Below are 23,658 nucleotides of genomic sequence, written 5' to 3' on the forward strand. Positions count from 1 at the left end.
TACACTAGCAGAAAGGTTTGGATAGTTACAGAGTAGGTGTGATCGGTCTTGGAAAAATGGGCAGACTCCTAGATGTTCACTTCTCGCTGCCAAGGAGTCGCTCCTCCTCTCTCTATTCCTGCTCCATAGCAAAAACATGCAATGTGTATTAGTAACACTAATTAACAGTAGCAATAAATACTAATTAAAAATATTTCATGTATTAGTTACTGTATTAACTAAAGCAGCAGACACCTCTGCCATGAATCTCAAGCTTCTAACCCTGCAAATGAAATGCATAATGCCATTAGTTTTTCCAGTTTTTTTTTTTTAAACTGGGAGGAAGTTGCACACAACATACACTACATCTAAAAGTTAATATTGCACAAAAGATGGGATGTAAACGTTCCTGTGACAACTTTCATTCTTCCTCTTATGCATACGCATTAAGGTAAAGTCCTTAATTACATGATCACACAGACAGTTTTCCACCTGGCACCTATGTGTTTTAGTGCACACAACAGATTCAAACTGACAGTGAATTGGGGCCGTACATACGACACTTGGACCACTATTTTCAGGACGCTGGCCACTCTTGCCACAGAAAAAGTAGGGTGAAGGGAAGGCTGGGAAGAGATGAAAAAGAAAGTCTGGGCTGGAAATGAAGGTCTTCTGTCTTGTGGTTAAGACTACTGCAGTGTTGCCCCAGGATCTGGATTCTGGCCTTCCTCAGCATCACAGGAGGATTCTGTGACAAGGAAGCTAGTTTAACAAAATCTGTCAGAGATAGTTGCTAATCTTGTGCCTTCTCTGCCTCCAGCAGTCAAACCTGACTATTTTATAAGTGCTGTAAACGCCTCCAACTGCCTCTGAGGTCAGTGAGCATATTGCCTTGAACTTAAACATGCATAAAATGCCAAATACCCCAAACAAAGTTTTAAAACACATACCCAATATTCACCAATATTCTTGCTTTTAATCTGTTCTGATAAGGCTGAGTTTATTCACCTCCCTCATCTTAGAGATACTGTAAAAATAAATTCACTGCTATTAGGGCAGTCACTGGTGTAAACTGCCAAGGAAATCAACAGTGCTTCCAGAGCAGGGTTTGAAGGCAATGCAAATACAGTGTAAACAAGGTGTTGAAGGAACTCTCTGTGTAGTATTAAGATATTTGTTTTGAGGGGTGGGGTACAAAACGGTTTTGCTATATTCTTTTTGCAAGCTGGATGCTTTTTCCCTGTGCTTTTCCAAACACTGTTATTTTAACTGTAGGTAACAACAGACAGAATGCTGCAAAACGAAGTCAGATTAAGAAAAACTTTATCACAATCCACTGGCTTCTATTGAAACACTTCCAGTGTTTCACATTATGATTTCTGGTTTAATGACTGCATCTTCCATGACTAAGACTTTCAGAGTTAAAATTCATAACCAGACCTCCCTGAGAATCACTGAAAGACAAAGAAAATCCTCATGATTCCAGGATGCAAATCTTCCTTGTGTACATTACAACAAGCCCCAAATAAAAAACGATTCACAGGGCTTGTAGTGATATAGATAGAGGACAGGGAATGAGCCAATAAGGCTGGTTGTCATAACCTATCTATGGCTTAATCTCTGTGTAAATCTCTTTACGACAAGTCAATAGTGAGGACACCACATTTATTGGCTTACAAAATGTAAAAGTCACCCTGCCCACACACCTGCTATCTGCAGGCTGAAAACAGCCAATCTGACCACTCTTACCGTCTGACAGATTCAAGTCAGGCTGCTGCTGTTGATCAGGGCAGATCAGCCTGATCAGCTACAGCAGCCCAAGCCCAGAGCCCAAGGACTGAGCTGCTCACGACATGGTAAGTACTGGCTGTCTGGGCAGCACACGCTCTTCTAACAAGCACTGCCTCACTCTCTGACAGAAGGGCAGCGGGAAGGGCACCAGTGGGATGTCAGGGCTGACATCCCCTGTGGGCTGCCACATCGACTATAATGACCTATATCTACTCTTCTCTGTCTTTCTTCCCTCTGGCCTTCTGCAGTGTCAATGCTGTTCTGCTACTCTCCCCACGATGCAATTAGGAAGAGAGATCACCCTGGTGTATACTAATTGCCAAAAGCACTTATTTTTCAGTCTTAGTTTGGCAGGGGACAAGAACCTTCCCTTCTTTTAAGTTTTTATGCATCCAGTACATGGACACATATAATGCTACTGTCAGAGCAAGACAACTCTGCTGCCGTAACTGACAAAATAAACTTTATGTATTCACGTCACCTGCTCCAGGAAGCTGCAAGAATTGGAGGTTTGCCAGAAACAGAAGAAGAAAGGCAGAAGTATGGGCCTAAATAAATCCCAAATAATTTTCATAGTAAAATTTGTATTAGAGGGATAATTTCCAGTGGGCTGTTGTGTTAAGTGTAATAGGTAAAGCATGGAGATGCTCCTGCACAGAAAGTCTCAGATTCACTCTGTTCACAGTTCAGTCAAGACCAGCACATTTCCTAGAAAAATACCTCACTCTCCCATCCTGCAAACTCAGTATCTGTTCCAGCTTTTGCAGAGGTCTAAATCCTTGCCTTTGCCTTCATTTGACTAAGAAAGCCACATCAATTACGTAAGTTTACCAAGGAAACAAGGACAATATAGAACAGTATTGAACCTGCCCTTGTTCAATCCAGATCACAAGTTCTCTCCCAAGGAAAGAGCCCATCACATCTTCCTTCAGCTTGCTCACACATTGAATATTTACTAGTAAGAATGAAGATGACTCATCCCACCACCAGTACAAACCTGATAAAATGCAAGGCATCTCCTCAAGCAGTAGCCAAAAACCACAGTCTAAGAGTTGAAAATTTTGGTGACAGGTTTTTGCTATGGTTATTATCTGAATTTTTTTGCTTTGGAACAAAGTGACTTTTTTAAAACTTAGCCAGCCAGCAGGGCAAACATTTGCCCCAAAGGAGAGTCATTTGCCCAACAGATTTGATTTTAAAGTATATTTCATCAACACAATAACACACTAATAAAATTCACAAGTACCCGAGCCTTTAAGGCCAGGTGTTTCATCTACTTCCCTTCCCAAACAGAACAAGCAAGTCCACACATAACCTCAAAAATTTAAAAAAATTAAATTAAAAAAAAAAAAAACAACCAACCCCCCCCTCCCAAAAGCCAACCCAAAAAACCCAAGAAACTGGAAAATACAGAATATAGCTGATGACTTGAACTTTTATCCTGACAGCTTCCAATGTGACCCACACAGATACTATACCTTTAGTGCTAAGAACCATCCAAATATAGCATAACTGCTAGTAAATTCTAAGGGTTTAGTTTCATTTGTTGTTTGTTTTTAAATGATCCTTACTACTTCCTGTGGCCACCAATAGTTTGCTATTGCAGTGAAATCACGCACTCCTCCCAGCAGGTGTGTTTACTAAACAATTGACATTCAACAATAGATAACATTAAGGCATTGGTAGGACACTCCAGAGAATGACATACAATTATGTAAAGCTTTGAACAAAGGCATTCACAAAGGTCTCAGGAAATGGATTTTCATATGACTAGCCATCACAGTACACATTACATTACGACAAATGTTGCAGGCACACAGTTTTCCTTAGTTACTTTGGTTCCTTGCAGTAACTTTTCTTCCCCATTCTTAAATGTACTAAAATACATCTTGAACTGAAAAAAAAAAGGGGGGGGGACGTCAAGTTATCTTTTCAGTTATGTTTACGCATCTCTTACCTGCACACTCCAAGGTGACTGAAATGGAGCTGTCTGAGCGTATCATGTCAAAGTGACATGACTCCAAGTCTGGGCATTTTTCATAAATTTTATATTCTTCCTTGCAGAATTAAGCACCTTTCACTTGAAAGGACACCCAAGGAAGTATTTTATGACTTCACTGAAATACTTCTTTCACCTACCAGTTGAACAGTTTTTTTTCCTCTTGGCTAAATGCACATTCTTCATCTGTTTAACACTGCACTGCGGTAGCTTTAAAAAAAACTACCCTGGGCAGAGGACTAGTAGTCACTTGCATTTGCAAACACACTGTGCTGTGTTTTTATTTTTAAAAGCTGTTTATAATCTTAAAAAATAGTTCCTTTTAGGCTAAGATAATGTTCTTCTGAATGCTTTTGATTGAAGTGACATTATGAAGTCTTCCCAATAACAGTTTTGGAGTTCTTTCATGTTGCAAGTCCCCACTGAGCTTAAACTAGCTCATTAGCTCCAGACAAGAAGACAGACAGGACAGCAAAGCCCTCAGCATAGGCTGCAATGGATGGCAAGACCCAGTGTGAATACTGGGGCAATTTGTTCACAGAGCTTAGTGCTCTTATGTCAATATTTCTAGCTGAGTTTGAATAAGCTAGCTACTTCAGCCAATTAAATTCATACAAGTTGACACCAAAGCAGTTAAAAAAAAAAAAAAACTATGTCCATTGAAAATTCTGCCACTGAAGTATCATTCTGGAGGAAATTTTTAAATCTGAAAATTTTAGGTAAACTATTTTGATCTTACTGACTTTAGAAATTAAAGAAATATAAACCAGGATTGTGGACAACATTTAATGCTGAATTAGTACTGAAAGGTCACTCTTCCTACTGAAGAAGATTTGTGAAATACATGGCGAAATAAAACCAACAAGGAGATTTTAAAGTGCGCTGTAATAATCTCCTCAGTTTGGGTTCTTTATATGATTGACCTGTTCCAAATGTTATTGTTACGCTTAATTATCCAGGGATTTAAATACTTTACTGAACCATAATTCAGAACTAAAAACTATGCAGCTGCTTTCTGAGAAATCCTAATCTGAACTCATTTGAGGAATGACCTTCCTTCAGGATAGCTATTTCTCCAGTTCCCATACAAACTATCAACATGTTTTAAGGAAAGTTTTAATCCTATAAACTGTATTTCCATTTGTTTCTCAAAATGTCTTAGATCACACCCGATATAATAGCAGTTCTGCTGGAAGGAGGAGAAAGAACCAAACAACCAGTTATAGTACCTTCATTAAAAAGTTCCCTTAATTTTATAAACAGTACCTTGGATGTAAGGTCTCGGTGGAAAATGCCTTTATAGTGAAGATAACTGATTCCCATAGCAATGTCATATGCCAATTTCACTCTCACGGTCCAGGGCAGATGCTGGTTACTGTCTAATAGCTGCTCCAGGTTACCACAGTTGATGTACTGAAAAGACAAAGCAATATTTGTAATTAATTATTTAACTTCATATATTGTCAGGAATATAAAATTCATCATTACATAAGTGTTCTCAGCTCAGCTACACATTAAAAACTTTTTTTGTTTCTTAAGGGTTAGGCAGGCACAAAGTTTGCAGACCAAGAGAGGCTGAAAATCTCTCCCTTCACCACCTGTACAAATATATTTATGTTAAAGGTGCATGCAACAGCCACCATTGCATTAACTCTATGGTATTTAAATAACTGATATTTATGATATCACCCTCTTATTTCAGTGTGAGGAAAATGGGGGCAAAAAGGATGAAGAGCTGGCTCTCATACAGAATAAATCAACAAAGAGAGGGCTAAGTATCCAAGTGCAGGTCATGGAGCCTGATCAAGTTCCCGGATATCAAGTCCCTAAACTGAAGCAGCATCAAAGAAAAATATTACAACATGTTGCTGTAAATTACATTTTTTCACTGCTGTTATCTACAAGTCCTAATCAGCAATCTGACTCCCACTGTGTTCAGTACTACATCAACTCCATCAAATGGTAGCCTTCATGAAAAGGAACTTACATTAAGTATAAGATAAATGCTACAAGAGACAGTGAAACCAAGCAGCACCCAAATGATGCTAAGTTATCTATGACCCAGGGTTAAGACATGGCAGCTCTACTGCTCAAATAATCATTACAGCAACACTGGGCTTATGCTTTATGTATAGACCCTTTACACCTCAACAGCAGCTACACCATGTTTGAGTAGCTTCTTGTTTCACTCCCAGCCCCAGTCTCCTCACCAGCGACAAAGCAAAAAGACTAGCTCACTCCAGAAGGAAAACCTGGCGGCAATGCAGTGACTTCGTCAAGAAAATCCAAGCAAAGCAGACAGGACAATTTGCTCCCAAGCCTGGTCCAAGCATGTAACACTGCAGCAGGCTGCACCAACTTTGTTCCTCTGTGCTAGACAGCTCTCCAACTCTCTCTGAAGAGGCTTTGCACTTTCTTGTATCATTCACCCAGACAAAACATGTGCCACCATTATCACGTTAAAATAAAAATCGTAATTGCAGCTCTTGTTATTTCAGAAACTTTGAACTTGCTTGCATTTTGTTGGGCTTCTTTGTGTCTTGGAGCCTTGGGCACAAGGCAAACGTGGACCACACATCATGCAGCATGGATATAGCTGATCTCCTCAGACTATGCACACGTAAGCCAGACTCTACTAGTAAATCCAGGGCTCATGGCTCGCCTCCTGGATAGTCTACAAAAAACAGCTTCTTCCTTACAGTCAGGCCCTTTCTTCTTCCGAGCTCATCGGTTAATTTTGAAAACCTTTTTCAGCAGATACACAACTTTCACAGGTCACTATTTAACGAGGTTAAATTGTTCGGGCAGATGTTCGGGCAGATGATGCACAAACCAATTTTAACTGTCACAAAGCTTACCAGGAGGGGGCACCACAAAGCACCGTGGGGCTCCACTGCTCCCCTCGGCTACACTGCACATCCCTCGGGGACGGGGTTCATCCCAGCTTATGCACAGCAGCACATTTCACTGGCAGTCCAGGACCAGACCCCTCTCTCTTGCAGAAGCTCCGTCGACTGCTGGACAAGCCGGGAAATACACATGCAGCACATGGACACGGCAGGTACAAAGCAGCCTCACCCTCAGCATTTGCTTTTCTACCTTTAAGTATGAACCTTTGGCCTGATCACGGTGCTGTGCACCCACCTTTTGTCCTTGAGCAACAATCAAGGCAAAGGGTGAGTACAACGGTTCCTTCTTTGCACTCAATTCTTCAAAGAATGATTGACAATTGGCTCCAGTCTGGACCAGATTTTAGAGCTGCTATCAACTATCTTCTCATACCAAAGGAGGCAATCCCACAAAAGGTGCCTGGGTCTAGGGAATGCTCCAATATTTAGGAATTTAATGTTCTTATGACCACTTCAAAATGCTGTTTCATATCTCTTGCATTAGACTAACAGCAGGAGAAAGAGTGCAATGATATACAGGAAAGGATTTCAAAATAAGGTACAGAGAAACAGAATGCTTCCTCGTATTGACCATTTCTAGACCAAACAGGCAAAGAGTATTTGTATTTTACAATTAGGCAAGGAAAGCTCTTGAACTCTCGAGTAATCTGACTGACATTTTAAAATGCACTAACCTGTCCTTAAGCAGTAAAATTTTCTATCAAACTATTCTCTTTTGTGCTGAAGTCAAGATAATTTAATTACTCAGAAATTTGCGCTTAGTGCATATCATTTTGCAAAATAAATGCCTACTGGCCCCTCTCCAAAAATCAAGGCAAACAAGACTTAACACACCAAGGATAAAAATGAAATGTTTAGGACTGCTATAGCCTAGGCACTGCAGCTGGGGGGGGAAGAGAGTTGATCAGATGACTACACTGGAAACTAGAAATTGCAGGCTGGTGCAAGCCAGAGATCCAAAACAACCTGTCCCTTATGCTAGGAGTTCGTGTGTCAGGAGAGCGGAGCAGGTCTGGAACAGGTCACTCAGAAGCTATGTAATCTCCATCCTTGGAGATTTTCAAGACTCAACTAGACAGAGCTACAGCCAACCTGACTTAATGTTGGAAACAATGCTGCTTTGAGCTTTTCCAACTTTGATCTTTCTTTCTCATTGCTTTTATTTGAACCACTAAGGGAGCTAGATGACCTTACAGAGCACTCAAGAAAAAAAACATTGCTCAATATAATTCAATTTTTTTTTTTTAAATCACAAGTTGATAGCATGCTTAAGGAAAAAATACTGAATAAGATTTCTACATTAACTTCATATATATTCCCAGCCTCCATGGAACAGTGCGAGCAGCACTTCTCATCCAGTTACATTCAAATCATCAAATCCAACCTGGAACAGAAAGCACTAAAGCACCTAGCTCAATAAGCCAATTATAAAGTGATGCTTATCAATTATCTCAAACCATTTCACCTTTCTGACTGGGCAACAACAGACCATCTATATAGCACTGCCATACTTAAATTTGTTGGCAAGAGAATGCAAGGGGGAAGGGAATCACTGGCCTGGCTTTCTATTTTGGTTAAGGTTAAACTGTGCCATACCATGACAATAATTGCTCCAGAAATGCTAATAAAATAAAACAAGAAATCCGTAAGAGTATTGACATACTTACTGGAATGTGACAATAGCTAGCTACTATTTTGAGCATGCTCGTGCTTTCCTTTTCAATAAGGTATCCTACTGATTTGATTAATTGCTGTCATATTCGTTAAATGCATCTAATTTATCTATTTCCCCAGCACTCCTCCAGTCAAATTGCCTTGCAGGGTCATTCAGCCATCTTAACTGCAAGGACTGGATTCTAGCTTGGGCTGGGTGAAAACTGACACACACAGAGGACACAGCATGCATGAGCTGGAAGAGCAAGAATCAAACCTGACTCTAGCACATATACAAAACCCACTAAGGCTCCTATCCAAAACTGCCACCTAGCAAGTGCTCAGACCTCATTTACTAGAGATTTGAGTTCTGGTTTTGGCTCTGATTTCTAGTATACTTCTATGAAGCACAGCGGGCTAATCATCACGTGAACAACTGAACTAAGATTTTCCTATAGACGTCTTTTAAGACTCTAGTTGACCTCAGATTTTAGCTGGCCAGCAGGTAATATTTACATGCAGAGTCCTGAATTGTGCCTAAGGCAAGCACCACACAGAGTTCAGTGCTCCCTCAGTGTCACTTAAGTAATCCAATTCTTCCGGTCATTCAGGCTGATAATGCAAACAGCCAGCCCGATGGCCTATTTTTTTCAGAGCCCTTCAACAATGCCTTTTCAGAATAGACACAAAATTATGTACATTATTTCCTAACTGCCAAGGCAACTGAGAGAAAAATAGTTGTTCTCAATCTCTTACTAGCACAAACCAGTGCTGTGTGGTAAGAATATCTTAAAGGATAGTAAGTGTACCTCTCCCAAAGAGAATACTGGATTCTGTTTTGTCCCAGAAACATTTCAGTGCTGGTACAGTAAGGCTACAGAGCACACATCATCTCAAAGCATTATTCTACTACAACAACAACAGCCATTGCATAAGCGTACAAGCAATTGGAGCAGAGATCTGATCCGGCTATGACAATGAAAGCAAAGGTCACTACATTTCATAGAGAGACCTCACAGCTAAATGGAGCAGTGTTCAGACCTTTTCAAACTCTGTATCATCAGGTTGCAGTGAAACAGCTACCCATTATTCCTACTGCTAGCTTTTTATCATGTAACAGGACACCAACAGTCAGTTTATCTGGTTGCCAGAGTCTGAAAGTGTGTGCTTTAGGTTATTTTTGCATTTACTACAACTTAACACAGCAAATTGAACACTGGTTTAAAACACCATTTTAGGTCACAAAAATATGCTTTTCCTACAAATTCATCCATGGTAAGAGCTCATACTTTTGTTGCTAGAATGAAACTGTGTATGTTACACCTCTGTTGAACCTTATGAGGAAAGAGGGCGGTAGCTTCTTTGAAGGACAAGTTACCCAGAAGCTCAGCCAAGCTATAGGTGCTTTCTGGATCAAAGAGCGTTGAGGAGTCTTCTGATGTTATAGCTTAATGCTATGGAATGCAAAAGCAGCAGTATATAACCCTTTCCCACACAACAGTCAGGGCATAGGGAAACATGCTATTTTAACTTACGAATAGGATAATAGGACTGCTCTCTTGCAAGACACTTACAGTCACATTATCAGACTCAAGCATATGAAATGAGGAATGGAATGAAATTCAGCATATAATGGTACTTACACATAGCATTACATGCTTCATTTCAAGAGACTAATACTGAACTTCAGCTGTCAGATTTTAGCCTTCAAAATAAAGGTTTGAACACACTAATATGAGAGCGAGAAGCTTTTAAAGAAAAGGCGCATCAGATTCACATGATTCCAGCAGTTATTGCTCAAGAACAAAGACTCCAAATATTGCCAAGACTGAGGGGGAAGACTGAAGGGAATTGCAAAGAGTTTTCAATGCTACTTTGAAAATGTGTAGGTCTAATATAAATAAACCACCAAATACTGCAGAGGAAAGCCAGAAAAAAGTTGGCCTGCTATTTACTCAGCTTTAAATGTCGCAGTTTGCCATTTAAAAAGCAACAAATAACCACAAGACACCCCTATACAGTAGCCCAAATGTTGCCAAAGACAACCCATTAAGTGGTTAAGAAAAGTAGGTGTGGAGAGTGCATTTATGACAGACCAAATGAGGTAAGTAAAGAATAAGAGCTGCGGGGACCCAGAACACCACAAGACAAACACTGAGATAGCAACAAATGAATATACTGGAGAAGCCGAATGAAAAACACAGGCAGAGAAGCAGCAGGAAGGAGAAACTAGAATCATGGCTGTGTGGAGAAGTAGGAGAGATGTCAGAGCAAAAGCCAGACTACGTAGTTGGACTCTAAAGGGAAACATGGAAAGCAAAATAGTAACATGGCAGACACTGGCGACAAATGCACTGAAGCAGTGTTGAAAGAGATAGAGCTTGCATATTTGTATCATTTCTAATGCTGGAAGAAGGTAACTCTCGTGCCTAATAAAAGAAAGTTGAGATCTTTTCACTCAGCTTTCTGCAGAAGTTTAAAAAAAGTTTTAAACTACCCATTTCAAGGAGGACACAACCCAATCTTGGGTTCTCATATGTTTAACAGTCATCTGTCACACTCAGCACTCCCTAAGTGACTACTTTGAAGGCTGCTGGCTGCAAGACAACAAGCCAATGTACCCTTCTGCCACAACTGGCATAATTAGCTACAGTGGGAGGACTGGAAATATCCTCCTTTTCCCAAACTGTTTTCATTAGCTTCAACTGTGCAGAACTAGAAAAGAACGACAGTATCAGTATGTTCAAAACTACAAGATGAGATACTACAAGTTGATACACAGATTGACTACCAGATTAAACTGACTTTTTTTTTTTAAAGTTAGTTCATAGACCTCCACTTGTTAAAAAAAAAAAACAAAACAGTTTAAAAAAATCTACAAAACCACCTCACCCAAGTACCTCTGAGCAATAACCTTCCATTTCCATTAAATAACTAACACACCAAACAAAATAAATTAAACATTAAACCAGAACAAGTTGGATGTTTAATTTGGGCTGTACAAGTATACTTTTGGACAGCAGGTGAACTAAAGTTGCCAGGGAGAAAAACCACAAGTACTGAAAGAGTCAGAACATGCAGGTGAAGCGAGCACATTTCAGAACAAAGCTCAAACTTTTTCATGAGAGACCAGAAGGGCTCAAATGGCTAGGAAAAATAGCCTGATTGAAAGGACAGAAGAAAAGCCAAAAGTCTTCCTCTAAAGTCCACTTTTGTTTCCTGAGCCTCAGTTGCTGAAAACCAAAGGAAAAGAGGTCTGTAACCTAAAGTCAATTTATCTTCTGCTTTTCAACCAATACAAACAATTCAGTTCTTTAATAAAAAATGATGTATTTTCTTTAAAGGTGTTAACCATTACAGGATTAAAATAATCTTGCTTTAAAAAGTGTCAGCTACTCATAGAGGAGAGGGCAAGCTTCCTCATGCAATTGCCATAGCCTGGTTACTCATCAGAACTCAGAACCAAAAGCCAAGAAATGCAACAGATCTACCTCTGTTTCTTCTTCCGTGTCAGTTGTGGCATTGATTGATTCACTGGCTCCTCCTTCTAAAAAGGCATGTACAGACATGGCTTATTTTATAAGGGCAAACAAGAATTAACATGCACTAACTCAGGAAGGAGCTGTAATGAAAACCATTTGTTGCATTCCAAACATTTAAGTGCTGGCATGGAAAAGAATATGGCAAGATTTGTCTTCCTTTAATTCTCTACATCCAACAGCTCTCATGGTCAGCATGCTGAATTTATCCCTTTCCTGTCATTCCATTCAATCAAAATTTAATGTTCACTTGCTTGCCTGCTGCAAGAAACAGATTACTGTAAATCAGGCTTCAACTGCAGGCACATAGCAACAATGCACTATTGCAACCCATACGTATGAAGGGTTTGAAATACTTCAGGATAAGCTTATTTTGTTGGAACCGGAAAACACTCCCAATATATCTATACAAACTGACCTTGATAACCATTTTTCCTGTAATTATATTAGTAGAAAAAACAGAAAGCAAAGAAGGCCTAACAAAAACCCTGCATTTATAATCTGAAGTCACAACCATTTGGATTCTAAGTAGAGCCTAGTTGCAGTGCAGATAAGAATCTGGGATATGGCAAGCTAGCAATGGCATAAATTAGCACACAGGCACAGAAGATAAAGTACCTTGTTGCTGACACAGGCAAGAGAAACAGCATTTCTACAATAACACTTCTGTTAAGAGCAGAAGGCTCTATATATAATGACAGCATTTTGAACATTCTAGACACTCAGTTCTGCCTAGAAGCAAGCTGTAGTCCCCGACAAGGAGCCTCTTATTTAAATAAGGTCTTTCTCACCTTCCCCACAAAGATACCAGCAGTAGCGGCCCACAGATTATATGCCTGCAAGATTCCACATAAATAACCTGTTTGCTTCATTTTTTGAAGGCTGTAAAACAGCTACAAGAATCTACTGAGTGCAAAGTTATAGCACACAAACACTGCTCATAGTACAAACTTTGTTTAAATTCTGCACAAGGAGTACTTTTTTTTGAGCTGTTTCAGAGTGGCTTTCCAAGCCTCAACACTCCAGCTGTGCCACAATGTCCATTTACATTTGAGGGTGCTCAAACACTTTATTAGCAATTATAGAATGCACCAAGATCCCCTATTAATAGTGGTGTACAAAAGCAAACATTAAAGGAATTTTCTTCTACAACTCAGTTTCTGAATGGCTTGGATGGCTGATAAGTAAAGTGAAATGAGGAAGTGAAACGACAGAACACTTGTTAATTCAAGAGTATGTTTCCTGGGGTCCAGGGTGAAGTGGAGTGGGGGAGGAAGAGAAAGCAGTACAAACTGAATTTACTGGAAAATATATAAGAACAAAATCCCAGACAAAAAGTTAAAGCGCCAGCATCACAGTATCTGTTTGGACTGCATCTCTTCATACACACAAGTAACAGGAAAATCTAGTCCTCAAGGCAGTATTCAGTTCTCCTCCCCTCTCTCCCCCTCATACCATAATAGTTGAGAAGCTTGCATCTTCTCAATCTTATTAACCTAGACATATTTCCAGGATATCAGAACGCAACAATAAAAGAATTGCAGGGGTTGCAGTTCAAGAATGTTTTTCTTTTTTGCTTGAGACAACGCCAAATGGTCCACTAGGCTTACACTGAGTGTCAAAACACTGATACTAAAAATCCCTCACCCCCAAAAAACCCACACAACACACACACACACACCACCCACATGTGTGCCACACACATACAGGGAAGGAAGAGAAGGAATGAGACAATGGAGCTTGCTGTTTGCAGTTCAACATTTATCTGCCTCTTGTCTTACTTTCTCCTATCCTTGAGACATTCTAAGAAGGAGGAAGAGGTTACCACCAGCAAGATATTTAGCAAGCCTTCCTTAGAACACAACATATTTAGATACATCTATCTCAATTAAAATACTAAATAAAAAAGATTCCTTCTGCACTATTACAGGTTCTGAAGTGATGAAACAGTCAATCATCCTCCTATGAGAGGGGAAAAAAAGAATTAAGTCCAACATATAGCCTGTGTAGCCAAGATTTAAAAAAAAAAGGGGGGGGGGCGCACTTAACTGTGAGCTCTTAAGCTCATACACAGACATTTAAGAAAAAGACTAGAATTCAAAAGCTTGCACATCCAGAAGTTCTCACTGAAATAACTGGTTGCTCATCAGTTCTGATCTAGCACCTGCATGCATAAATATAGACTGTGCGCCTGAAGTCAGACTCATATTTTCAAAGTCTTGGCTTCTGTCTTTACATGACGATTTCTTTAGTGTCTCTGATTATAGTACTTTTTACAGCTGAACTTACTTCTTTGTGAGAACCCATCCTTCTCTCCTAACCACATATTGCAAATGCATCTAGCAGTTTCCCTGTGCCTTCAGCACAATGCGGTGCTTCAACAACTTTTGTTGCTTGTCTGCTTTTCGTAAAAGGATAGACTTTCTCTGTAGAGTTGTCCCCATGTGTTTAATTTACCTGGCCACCACCAATCCACAGTAGGTTTTTCCTTTAACTGATCTGCCAGCACTTCCCTCCTGAGAGAGGGCCTGTAAGGCCAGCTTGCATCCTCCATAAGCCAACATTTTTGTCAGCTTTCTGTTTCCCACAACTGAGCTTTTTATTGCAGCTTTTTGAGAATTAACTCCACCTTTCTGTAAAGCAAGGACCCACTTGAACCTCTCTTACTTATTATTCTAATTCTGCACATGCACATGATAGAAAATCACTCTCTTTAAAAAGATGCATTTTGGGGGAACTGGTCAAATCATATTAGGCATACAGCCACAGGAAAACACATACAAATTCAGTAATTAAAGGTTCCTCTTGTCCTCAGAACAAGTGTCGTGACCAGGTACAGCAGCATTTAACTTCCTATCAAACTGAAGCTATGCCACAGGGGCCCCTGCATTCTGTGGGGCTAACTTGGTATAACCAACCCAAAATCTAAGTTTAAAAATAAATAAATAAATAAATCCTCTGTTTAGTGTTTTTCTGGAAACCCCTAAGTCTTTAATCATCACTACAATCAGACAAGATAGCTTTCATTCATGAAAAAGTAAATAGCCATCAGATGTAGGAAAAAAAATGGAAAGATCACCTAACTTAAGTAAGATCCTTTACAGGCTTTCCAAGAACCTGACTTTTGATATTTAAGCACTCAAAATTGCAAAGCTACAAATCAGACAGACCTTAGCTGAAACTCCTGTGGAGGCCTGTATCATTTTTTGCTGGAGAAAGAACTAAAGGGTCAAGCACACCACATATGCCACAACATCAGGCTGCAAGAGTATGAACTGGAGATGGAATTTCAGCCAAAAGACTAAATTTCCTGCCTCCTGTCATTGAAAGCCAGGCCCCCTTGTGTGATTTTAAATGGACTTTTTTGGTATGTGCAGCGCATCAAGCTGTGTTTGGGACTGAAGTCTTTTTTCCTTTTAACTAATTCACAAAAATATTTGGTTCCTACGGAAAACAGTATAAACAAAGTAAAGAATATGTACTTTGTCTTAACTTCTGTGAAATAACTTCACTTAGACACACTGCTTTTTTGTGTTACAAAATAATTCATGAAGCCTTAAAGTTAGAGCATAAGGTTTAAACAGTGTGATGTTTTCCAAATACCAACACTACCCTCCCTTTTCTATGACCTTTTTAAACTCTACTTACTTTGAACAGTCTAATTTACTTATTACGTGTACCATGTTTAGATTTAATTTTGCATCCACTGGTGCATACAGATGAGTCAGGTTTACTTCTACCTTTAATCAGCCTAACTCAAATCTCACATACAAGGTACAGTGATGGGTACCGGAGTCTGCAACTCTTCAGCTGTTGGAATAACCAGTCATCTAGGCTCAGTACAAGTGTCTACAGCATTACTTCAAGAAAAATGAAACGTGTTTAGCTGATAAAACAGCATGATGGTACTCACATTGTTCTAACCCTCACTCAGTCTTCCTGGAGTTGATAATCTAGACTGAATCATTACTGGAAATGGGATTTCTCCCCCCCCCCCCCCCCCCCCCGCACCCTTTCAAAAAAATATAGTTAGGGCAGACAACCCTCCCCCCCAAACCAATGCAGTTGGTTAGTCTAGCACTCTCTAGTTAATACTGCATCAGCGTATGGGTGCTTCTAGAGCTACCCATGCTTCTTGACAAGGATCAATGGCACAGGAATGGATCTCTTCAATTCTGCAAGCCAGGAAGTGTCAGATATATTAAGCCTTTCATACGTGGATCTCTCAAGTTGAAGAGAGACATGCTGTACTCCTCTAAAGAGAATGAATCCATTGGTAAAAACAACACCACTTTGAAGATGAAACAGTATGATGCCTTGTATAGCACAGAGAAAGGATGAGGTAGAGGTGGTCATCAAGCATCAATCTACATTTGCTGAGAGTGCATTCAGCCACTTTTTATAAATTAAACTGAGAACCTAAGTGAACTGTTACAGCAAAACTGAAACTGACAGTCCATATGCTGTGAAGAGTGCAAAACTAAGACCAAATATGGTTCAAGTGTTGACAAGTATTTTTAAAATTCTATTATAAACAATCAAGAGAGGAAGGGAAGTGTCTGCACTGAACCAAGTTTATAAAAAAAAAATTATAACTGTATTTCAAAATGATCAAAGACGTACTAGGAATCATCTTGCAAGCTTCACAGGAACAAGAAAAGGCACAAGGTCTACATGTGGTCCTGGACAAAGCTATTAAAATAACTTGTTTCAGATACATACACACATAGGAGTACCTAATATTCAAATTTGTACATATCTCTTTGTTTTAATGTCACAATAATTTAAGCAAAAGCTAAAAGTGATACTTTGGTACAAGAAATCTGAAGCACATCCCAAGGCTTATCACTTTAAAGATTCAGGATCTTTAAAATTTCAAAAAGATACTGCTAGAGACTTGGTTTACCATGTTATAAACACATTCATCTTGGAATATAAACAGAAGCTTCCTAACTTTTTGGCTTTAAGAAGAGTCCCTATTACTTATGTCTGTTTCCTGATAGCTGCTGTACGCGACAACAAAGGTGATACTTTCAGTTCTTCCTAATTCAGCCCTGGTGTTCATGTGCAATGAAGTTGAAAGTGCAGGCAATAGATTTGTCTTTCTGTACACGTTCAGTTGGTTGGTTTTTTTAACCCAAAAAGATTGAGCTGATATTCACAAGTTCCAGTAAGCAGGCACACAGTAACAGAGATTTTTGCATCTTGTAGGTTCACCTCAACTCTATTCCCCAAAGTAAAAAGACTTCACAGTTCTATGTATTTTTAAAAAGGATGATAGAATTAACTAGATATTTCAAAGCACCTATTAGCTTGCAACAATTTTTCTGTGGTGAGATAAGAAGTGCTTTTTCTCAAGAACAGAAGCATAAAACACTATGCAGATAGTGAACAGTCCTAACACACATCTTATGTGATGCATTCATTCTATTTTAGTGCTGGAAAAAACAGTTGCAATGAAATGAAGTGATTTCTCACCTTTTACGTTACAGACTAGCCTAGTCTTCCTAACACCAGAGTTATTTCCTACTCTGTTTTAAATCCTACTTCTCCTGCCATGACCCTTACTCTTCTCCTCAGGTCCTGCAGTGAACTTCTCACACAGTCCTCAGTCATTAAGGGGGAGTAAAACTACTGCTGCATCAGACAAGGTTACCATTCCTCTTCTCTAGAGGTCAAATCCCTGGGGTCCAGATGAATGGTTTTCTCTTGACCCTGAAGCAAATATATGCAAGGCCTGGCTCTTAATGACTCCTGTAAGGGAAAAGCTAATGAACCCAAACAACCAAATTAACAGAGGAAGTAACACAGATGTGTGCTGGCTGGAGTTCCAGTCCTGCAACAAAAGCAGCAAAAGGGGCAAGCAAATAATAGCAATAGGTACTCTAGTTTAATACCACATCACCATTCTTGTCATCAAAGCATACCTTCCTGGAATTAAATACATTCAGTTCTAACACCCAAGTCCATACCAGGAGGGGTACAAAGTAATGACAGTTTAACAGAGGATCCGATGCCTCTGATATGCTTTTGGTAACGCTAAACTTACATTTCTGGTACTTGGGTTTTATACTTGCAAAGGCCCAGATTGCCTCTACATGTTACACTTTTCAGCACTGGCACCAGTACAGCACCACTGAAAGAACTCCTTCCTATTCCCAGGGAAGTATGTAAAATGAAGCTGTAGCTCTAACGAATGCTACAAAAAATATCTGAACTAAGGACAAAAAGAATAAAGCATGCAAGTAGAGATTTATTACAGTATTAATGCACAGGTCATGCTATTCATTGGCTGAGAGATCATAAGGATCAATTTAATCTGCAGAATTTTATACATATTTAAGAGTTCTTACAAAGTTTAAACAGCAGTCCTTCTGCAGCACCCTACAGCCAGGAGACATTTAAAAATGCCAGCTGTTGGCTGCTGAAAATCATCTGAAAGATATCCTTTGTCATCATAGCATGCTAATTTTTTTTAAAGTTACCTCAAAGTAAATACCATCTTTTTTACGCTATTCTGTATCAAGACTCATTCCCCTAAAACAAAGACATTTAGAATTAACAGGTATATTCTCACAGCCATCAACAAAAACATCCAAAAGAAAGTTTGCACTGTTGCTCACTTCATTCCTCCAGAAAGTCACAGCAGTTGCCAGTTCCACAAAACCATAAAGTAAATAACTTGACAGACTGCCTGAGACCTCTAATACACTCAAGGAAGATGCTTTATGTATGCAAATGAGACCAAATTGGACCAGAATTAAGGACCAAATCTGAGGAGAGAAAAAGGACCGAAACATCTCTAGAGTTTCCCCACCCCTCGGCTTTTTCGCTCCTCCTCTTGAGTTTTCTTTTTTCAATACTACAGCCAGAAAGACTATATAAAGTGCCTAAGGAAGATTTCAATATGCAAGGGTAGCTAATGAAAAGCACAAGATATTAAGGAATGCAAACTGATCTGGAAGCCTCTAATCAGTATGGCTTGACTGTACACATTAGGTAATACCTAAACCTTTTATCTTGCATGAAGTAAAGGGCTTCCCTAATAATTCTCTAAATTGTTTTTTTGCTAGAAACTGTATGGCAGTATCCAGCAGATGAGTAACATTTTCTAACAGGATGAAGTTGAGAGTGCCTTCATTTCTTTTAATTTTCTACCTGGTGCCACCTTTAACACAACTTTCATCTTCTCTTCAGTTGTCTCCAAGCTCAGGCTAATCAACTTAACACTGCAGTTATTCTCTTTTTTTGAGGGACAACCACCAGAGCCATCTTAGGCAGGAACTTAACCTGAGCTGGTAAACAGGTAATACCTAAACTGGGAACAATTCCTTTGCCGTATGGAATATTTGCAGAATGACTGATAATAGGAACTACAGTTCTAAAGACACTAAGTTCTCTAGGGTTGACAGGCTAGCCTACTGTGATCACCAAAGCCAAGTTAAATATTTGCAGAGCTACACAACTAAAACTAAAGTTATTCAAACAATGTGAATCACACTGGTGGAATAACAGTAGGGAATAGCAAGTGTTACAGGAGATGGGGGGAGGAAGGAATAGAGAAGGAATGGTGTTCCAGGGCTTTTTAAAACTCTCAAAAGTGTGCAGTTGCCACCTGGAAGGCAATGTATGCCTACAATTTTTGCTGTAGCATAACAGTTTAGAAGAGGAGACCTAAGTGATGTCTGTTTTTCTCCATTCCAGGGTCAAAGGCTCTCCATAGAAAGGTGCCTAAGAACTGAGGGTAGGAAAAATGAAAGAAGGAAAATTAAATATTTTTAATGACAGATTCTGCTTATGAAAGCTGTGTATCAGAAGGACCTTCTCGCTTGAAGAACTTATTTTCCCTTCCTTGTAAAAGGATAATTCAGCACAATTGTACAACTCTGAGGATTTCAAGCTTTTAATATTTTTTCTTCCCAATCAGTGCCATCTCCAAAAGTAAAAAAAATACTAAAAAATGGAAGGTCTCCGAACACCTGAAACTCCACTAATTGCATTTATCGTTTACTTAAATTATTGCTGTTGGGAGGAAAAGCAGAGAAGGAAAGTTTTCAGTTATCAGAGAGGAACTTAAAAAAAACCTCTCACTTCAAAAGCCACAGGCTCTTTCATTAAGATGAGCTTTAGGAGTACAAAAGGGATACACTGTGCAAGGAAGGAAAAAAAAAAAAAAAAAGTCTTTTCCAAACTGCTACATAACAGCATTCTTGTCTCAAAACAATGAATTGTGGTTGATGGTAAAAACAGCAGTGTCGAATTCAGTAAGCTATTACGGTGCAACATGTCAAAATTGTCCAAGACAAAAATTAACATGTCTGGAAGGATTTCCATAGTAAATTTTTTTCCTGGGGTTTATGACACAACTATAAAAAAATTAATTGAACTGAAAATGTGCACGAGTTCAAAGAATTTTGTGGATTCTCTTAAAAAAAAAAAAAAAAGTTAAAGCAGCAGTCAAGATTCTTCTTACAGCACTTTTTGCCACATTAAACTGTGTTGTCTATATTATACACTGCCAGCATGCATTATTGCAGACAACACCACTCTGAGCACCCAGGAAACATTTTAGACTTCGAGGCACTTTAATGCACCCCTGCACACAGCACCTGTGAGGTGCAGTATATGAGGCAGCTGATAAGGAGAACTCACCGAATGGGATGCACAGGAGGAGCCAGGTGCACAGAAAGGCTGGCTCGCCCCTTAGAGTTATCTCACCATTGTTCCAATGCTATGTATCCAGCACCTTAAAACCAAAGCTGCCCAAATATACTCTCAGACCCATGAAATATCCAATACCACACCAGATACCTGGGATGGAATCAGAAGGACTGACTAGGTAGTACACCAGCAAGAAGAAAGACTGAAAGACTGCAGGAGAGGCATGTCAGGCAGACAGCAGATCCAGCTGCTGGCTGACACAATACCATCTACCCCTCCATCACAGATCATGTGTTCCTATCACACTGCCACAGCCCTGCTCCCTGCCTGAGAAAGCTCCAATGAATGTCAGATCCTGCACTGAGCAAGTAAAGCTACAGCTTCACATTGTGGCAGCAGAGCATTTGTGCACTTTTTTACTATCATCCAGTATGAATTAATAGCCATAAAACTTCTGTTGTAACAATCAGCTATTGTTTGTGAAGCACTGCAATTTCAAGATACCCCAATCAACACATAATAACTCTCCCTTCCTCATCTTCTATACACACCGCTGTCAGGGCTTTCATTTCCTTCAAGAAGGAATTATCAAGCTCTATGACTCATTCTGTGCATATATGTACATCTAATTGTACCAAGATTTTAGCCTGACCTCTCAGAAATTCAGATAAACCTGCTTAACAGAGTTCAACAAATAATTTAAGATCTGCAAAAAGGTATTAAGTGGCTTTTATATGCTAGACTGTATGCTATGTTATCTGCTTCAGTGTAATAGCACAGGCCTATAGAACCTGCAATGCACAAATTTGTTTGCCTCTCATCTAAAATGGGTGCTTCCTCACCCATCCATTCCATGGTAAATGTGTATGGGATAAGATTGTATGCTATTGCTATTAAACCATGGCTGCTCCACACTAACTGGCTCACAGCTTCACGTCCCCTGCAGCGTATGCTGCCTGCTAACCTCCTGGCAGTGGCTCAGATCTGGTCTCCGAATGCTCAGCAGCATCTCATACTAACTGACACCAGAGCCTGTACTACTATGGAAGTTTCTCCAAGTCTGAGGATGCTGTGTGCCAGGAAATTAAGAAATGGAAGCAAATAGAGTTGTCAGATTAGGAAGGTGGCCGGAAAACAGACAGAGGCTTGAAGGAGAGGCTGAAATTAGGTTGGAGAGGCATGCAAGTACAGCAGGAAGCCCTGCAGATTCTTGTAGCTACAGAAACAAATCACTAGCTACAGATTAGAACTGAATACTGAGAAAGGAATACCCAGTTCCTGGTTTTACAGAAAACGAGCACAGCAAATATGTGCTCATCAGCTCAAAGCTAGTGAGGCAGTCTAATGCCTGCCAACTCATCTGAGCGGTACATCTATTAAAGCATCTACTTCACTTTCCTTAAATGTTTCTTAACTATGTGCTTGCAAGGATAGAGGTCCCTGCCAGCCAAAACCATTCTGTGACTCTAAGGATAGATACTGAACTACTTCAGAAGAGGCGTATGCCATAGCTTCTGGCTTGAGTAGAACTTCAAAAACAATATTGGATTTTCAAAACTGATAAGACTGTGGATTCAGACCAAGGCCAAAGTCCTAGTGCAGTCTATAATTAAACAATTCCATTCTTATTTTGAAAAAAACAAACCAAAACAAACAGAAACTGCTTCTTGCCCAACAGTTTTAAAAACAAAAGCCACTTGAGAGGACAATTAAAACAATGTAAAATGTTGCCAAAAGGGAAAAACCCAAGGCCTATATATGATCAACACCTTCCTCAAGCAAAAAAACCTGCTTTGCATGATCCACTGTGTTTAGCCTCCTGTGTGTTTAAACATGCAAGAAAAGAAATCTGTAACACTTCAGACTCTGCCTTCCAATAATAAAGTGCTGTATATTACTAATGTAGCCCCTTAACAGGCTTATAAAATCCTCAAGACTCTTCTAACACCATTTGTGGTTGTTGCCCTGCCAGTTAATAGCACAGGAGGCTATTAAGCACAAGTCATCTAAATCCATTCACTCAACATTTGCCGCAAGTTCTCAACTTCTGTTATGGAAGCATATACACACAAACATGATTCCCCATCGCACCCTCAGACATAAGCTCTAAGTGATGCTGTATCCCTTTTACTTAGGCATATCATCAACTGTACTCTCAAAACACAAGAATGGATAATTAAGCTCCTTACAGAACAGGTCCAGCATAGGCTAGTACGAGAGAGGATTCTCCTTGCAGTGACTCAGACACCTACTGAGCAATGGGCCTCTGAATCAACAGTTTCATCTCCAAAAAAGTAAAACCCTGGCAGAAGTTCTCCAAGTGCTAGTAGCGTCAGGCTAGTATCAATTATGTTGAGCACTGGAAGCTAGGAGACCACCTTTTTGGACCACAAGCTGAAAAATGCCATGAGACAGTGGCTGATTTGTTTATCCTCCTGGGCTGTATTTGAACTGGTGATTCACCACGTCCATCTTACTGATAATTCCTTCAGCCAGACATTTTAGCCCCCTTCTCTAACCTCCAGAAGTCTTCAGAACTCGACTATTACTCTACACACACTTCAACATGAAAAATGCCACTACTGTTGCCAGAAAACGCAACTAATTCCACCACTTGGAACATACACAGCTCTTAACTTTCAAAAGCTCTGTAAAACCAAAGAACAACAACTGTATTGGACAAAATTCTGTGTGGATTCCCTACAACATCAATTTATGATGGCCTCCAGTCCTGTTTTTTCCTATTAAAGGCATTAAATGTCCACCTTGGTCCACATCAGAAAAGCAGTAATCACTACATGTACTTTTATAATATGTCACTAAAGTTATTCTGTTTCTCAGAATTTTGCAGCAACCTTCTTCAGTCTAAAACTTTTCCTCTTTGGTCTCAAGATGTTTCAGGAATCTCTTCTGTTGTTCTGAATTATAACTATAAAAAGTTATTCTTTGAAGTCTTTCTTAGATTTATTTGCTTGCCAAGAACTCAAAAATAGCTGAACAAAGCAAGCAGCTACAAAGTTAGCTCTCCATGAGGAAGCATCTGTGCTGGTTTCATTTTCTTGGCTTTCTGGGTGGGGAGGGACATTTAAATGGCAAGCAACTGGGATGAAGGGGAGGAAAAAACAAA

General features: G+C 39.6%; 1 protein-coding gene across 2 annotated transcripts in view; it reads right to left on the reverse strand.

The window, feature by feature from the left end:
- The window catches only part of TESK2 (testis associated actin remodelling kinase 2), an 85,916-nt gene that overhangs the window by 22,406 nt on the left and 39,852 nt on the right, over positions 1-23,658 (reverse strand). For both annotated transcript variants that reach the window (XM_052800612.1, XM_052800613.1), the window contains one exon: positions 5,036-5,182. In XM_052800612.1, the coding sequence (XP_052656572.1) occupies positions 5,036-5,182 (147 nt within the window). The remainder of the gene's footprint in view (positions 1-5,035; positions 5,183-23,658) is intronic.

This window comes from Harpia harpyja, chromosome 11, assembly GCF_026419915.1.
Source record: "Harpia harpyja isolate bHarHar1 chromosome 11, bHarHar1 primary haplotype, whole genome shotgun sequence".
Classification (NCBI taxonomy): Eukaryota; Metazoa; Chordata; class Aves; order Accipitriformes; family Accipitridae; genus Harpia; species Harpia harpyja.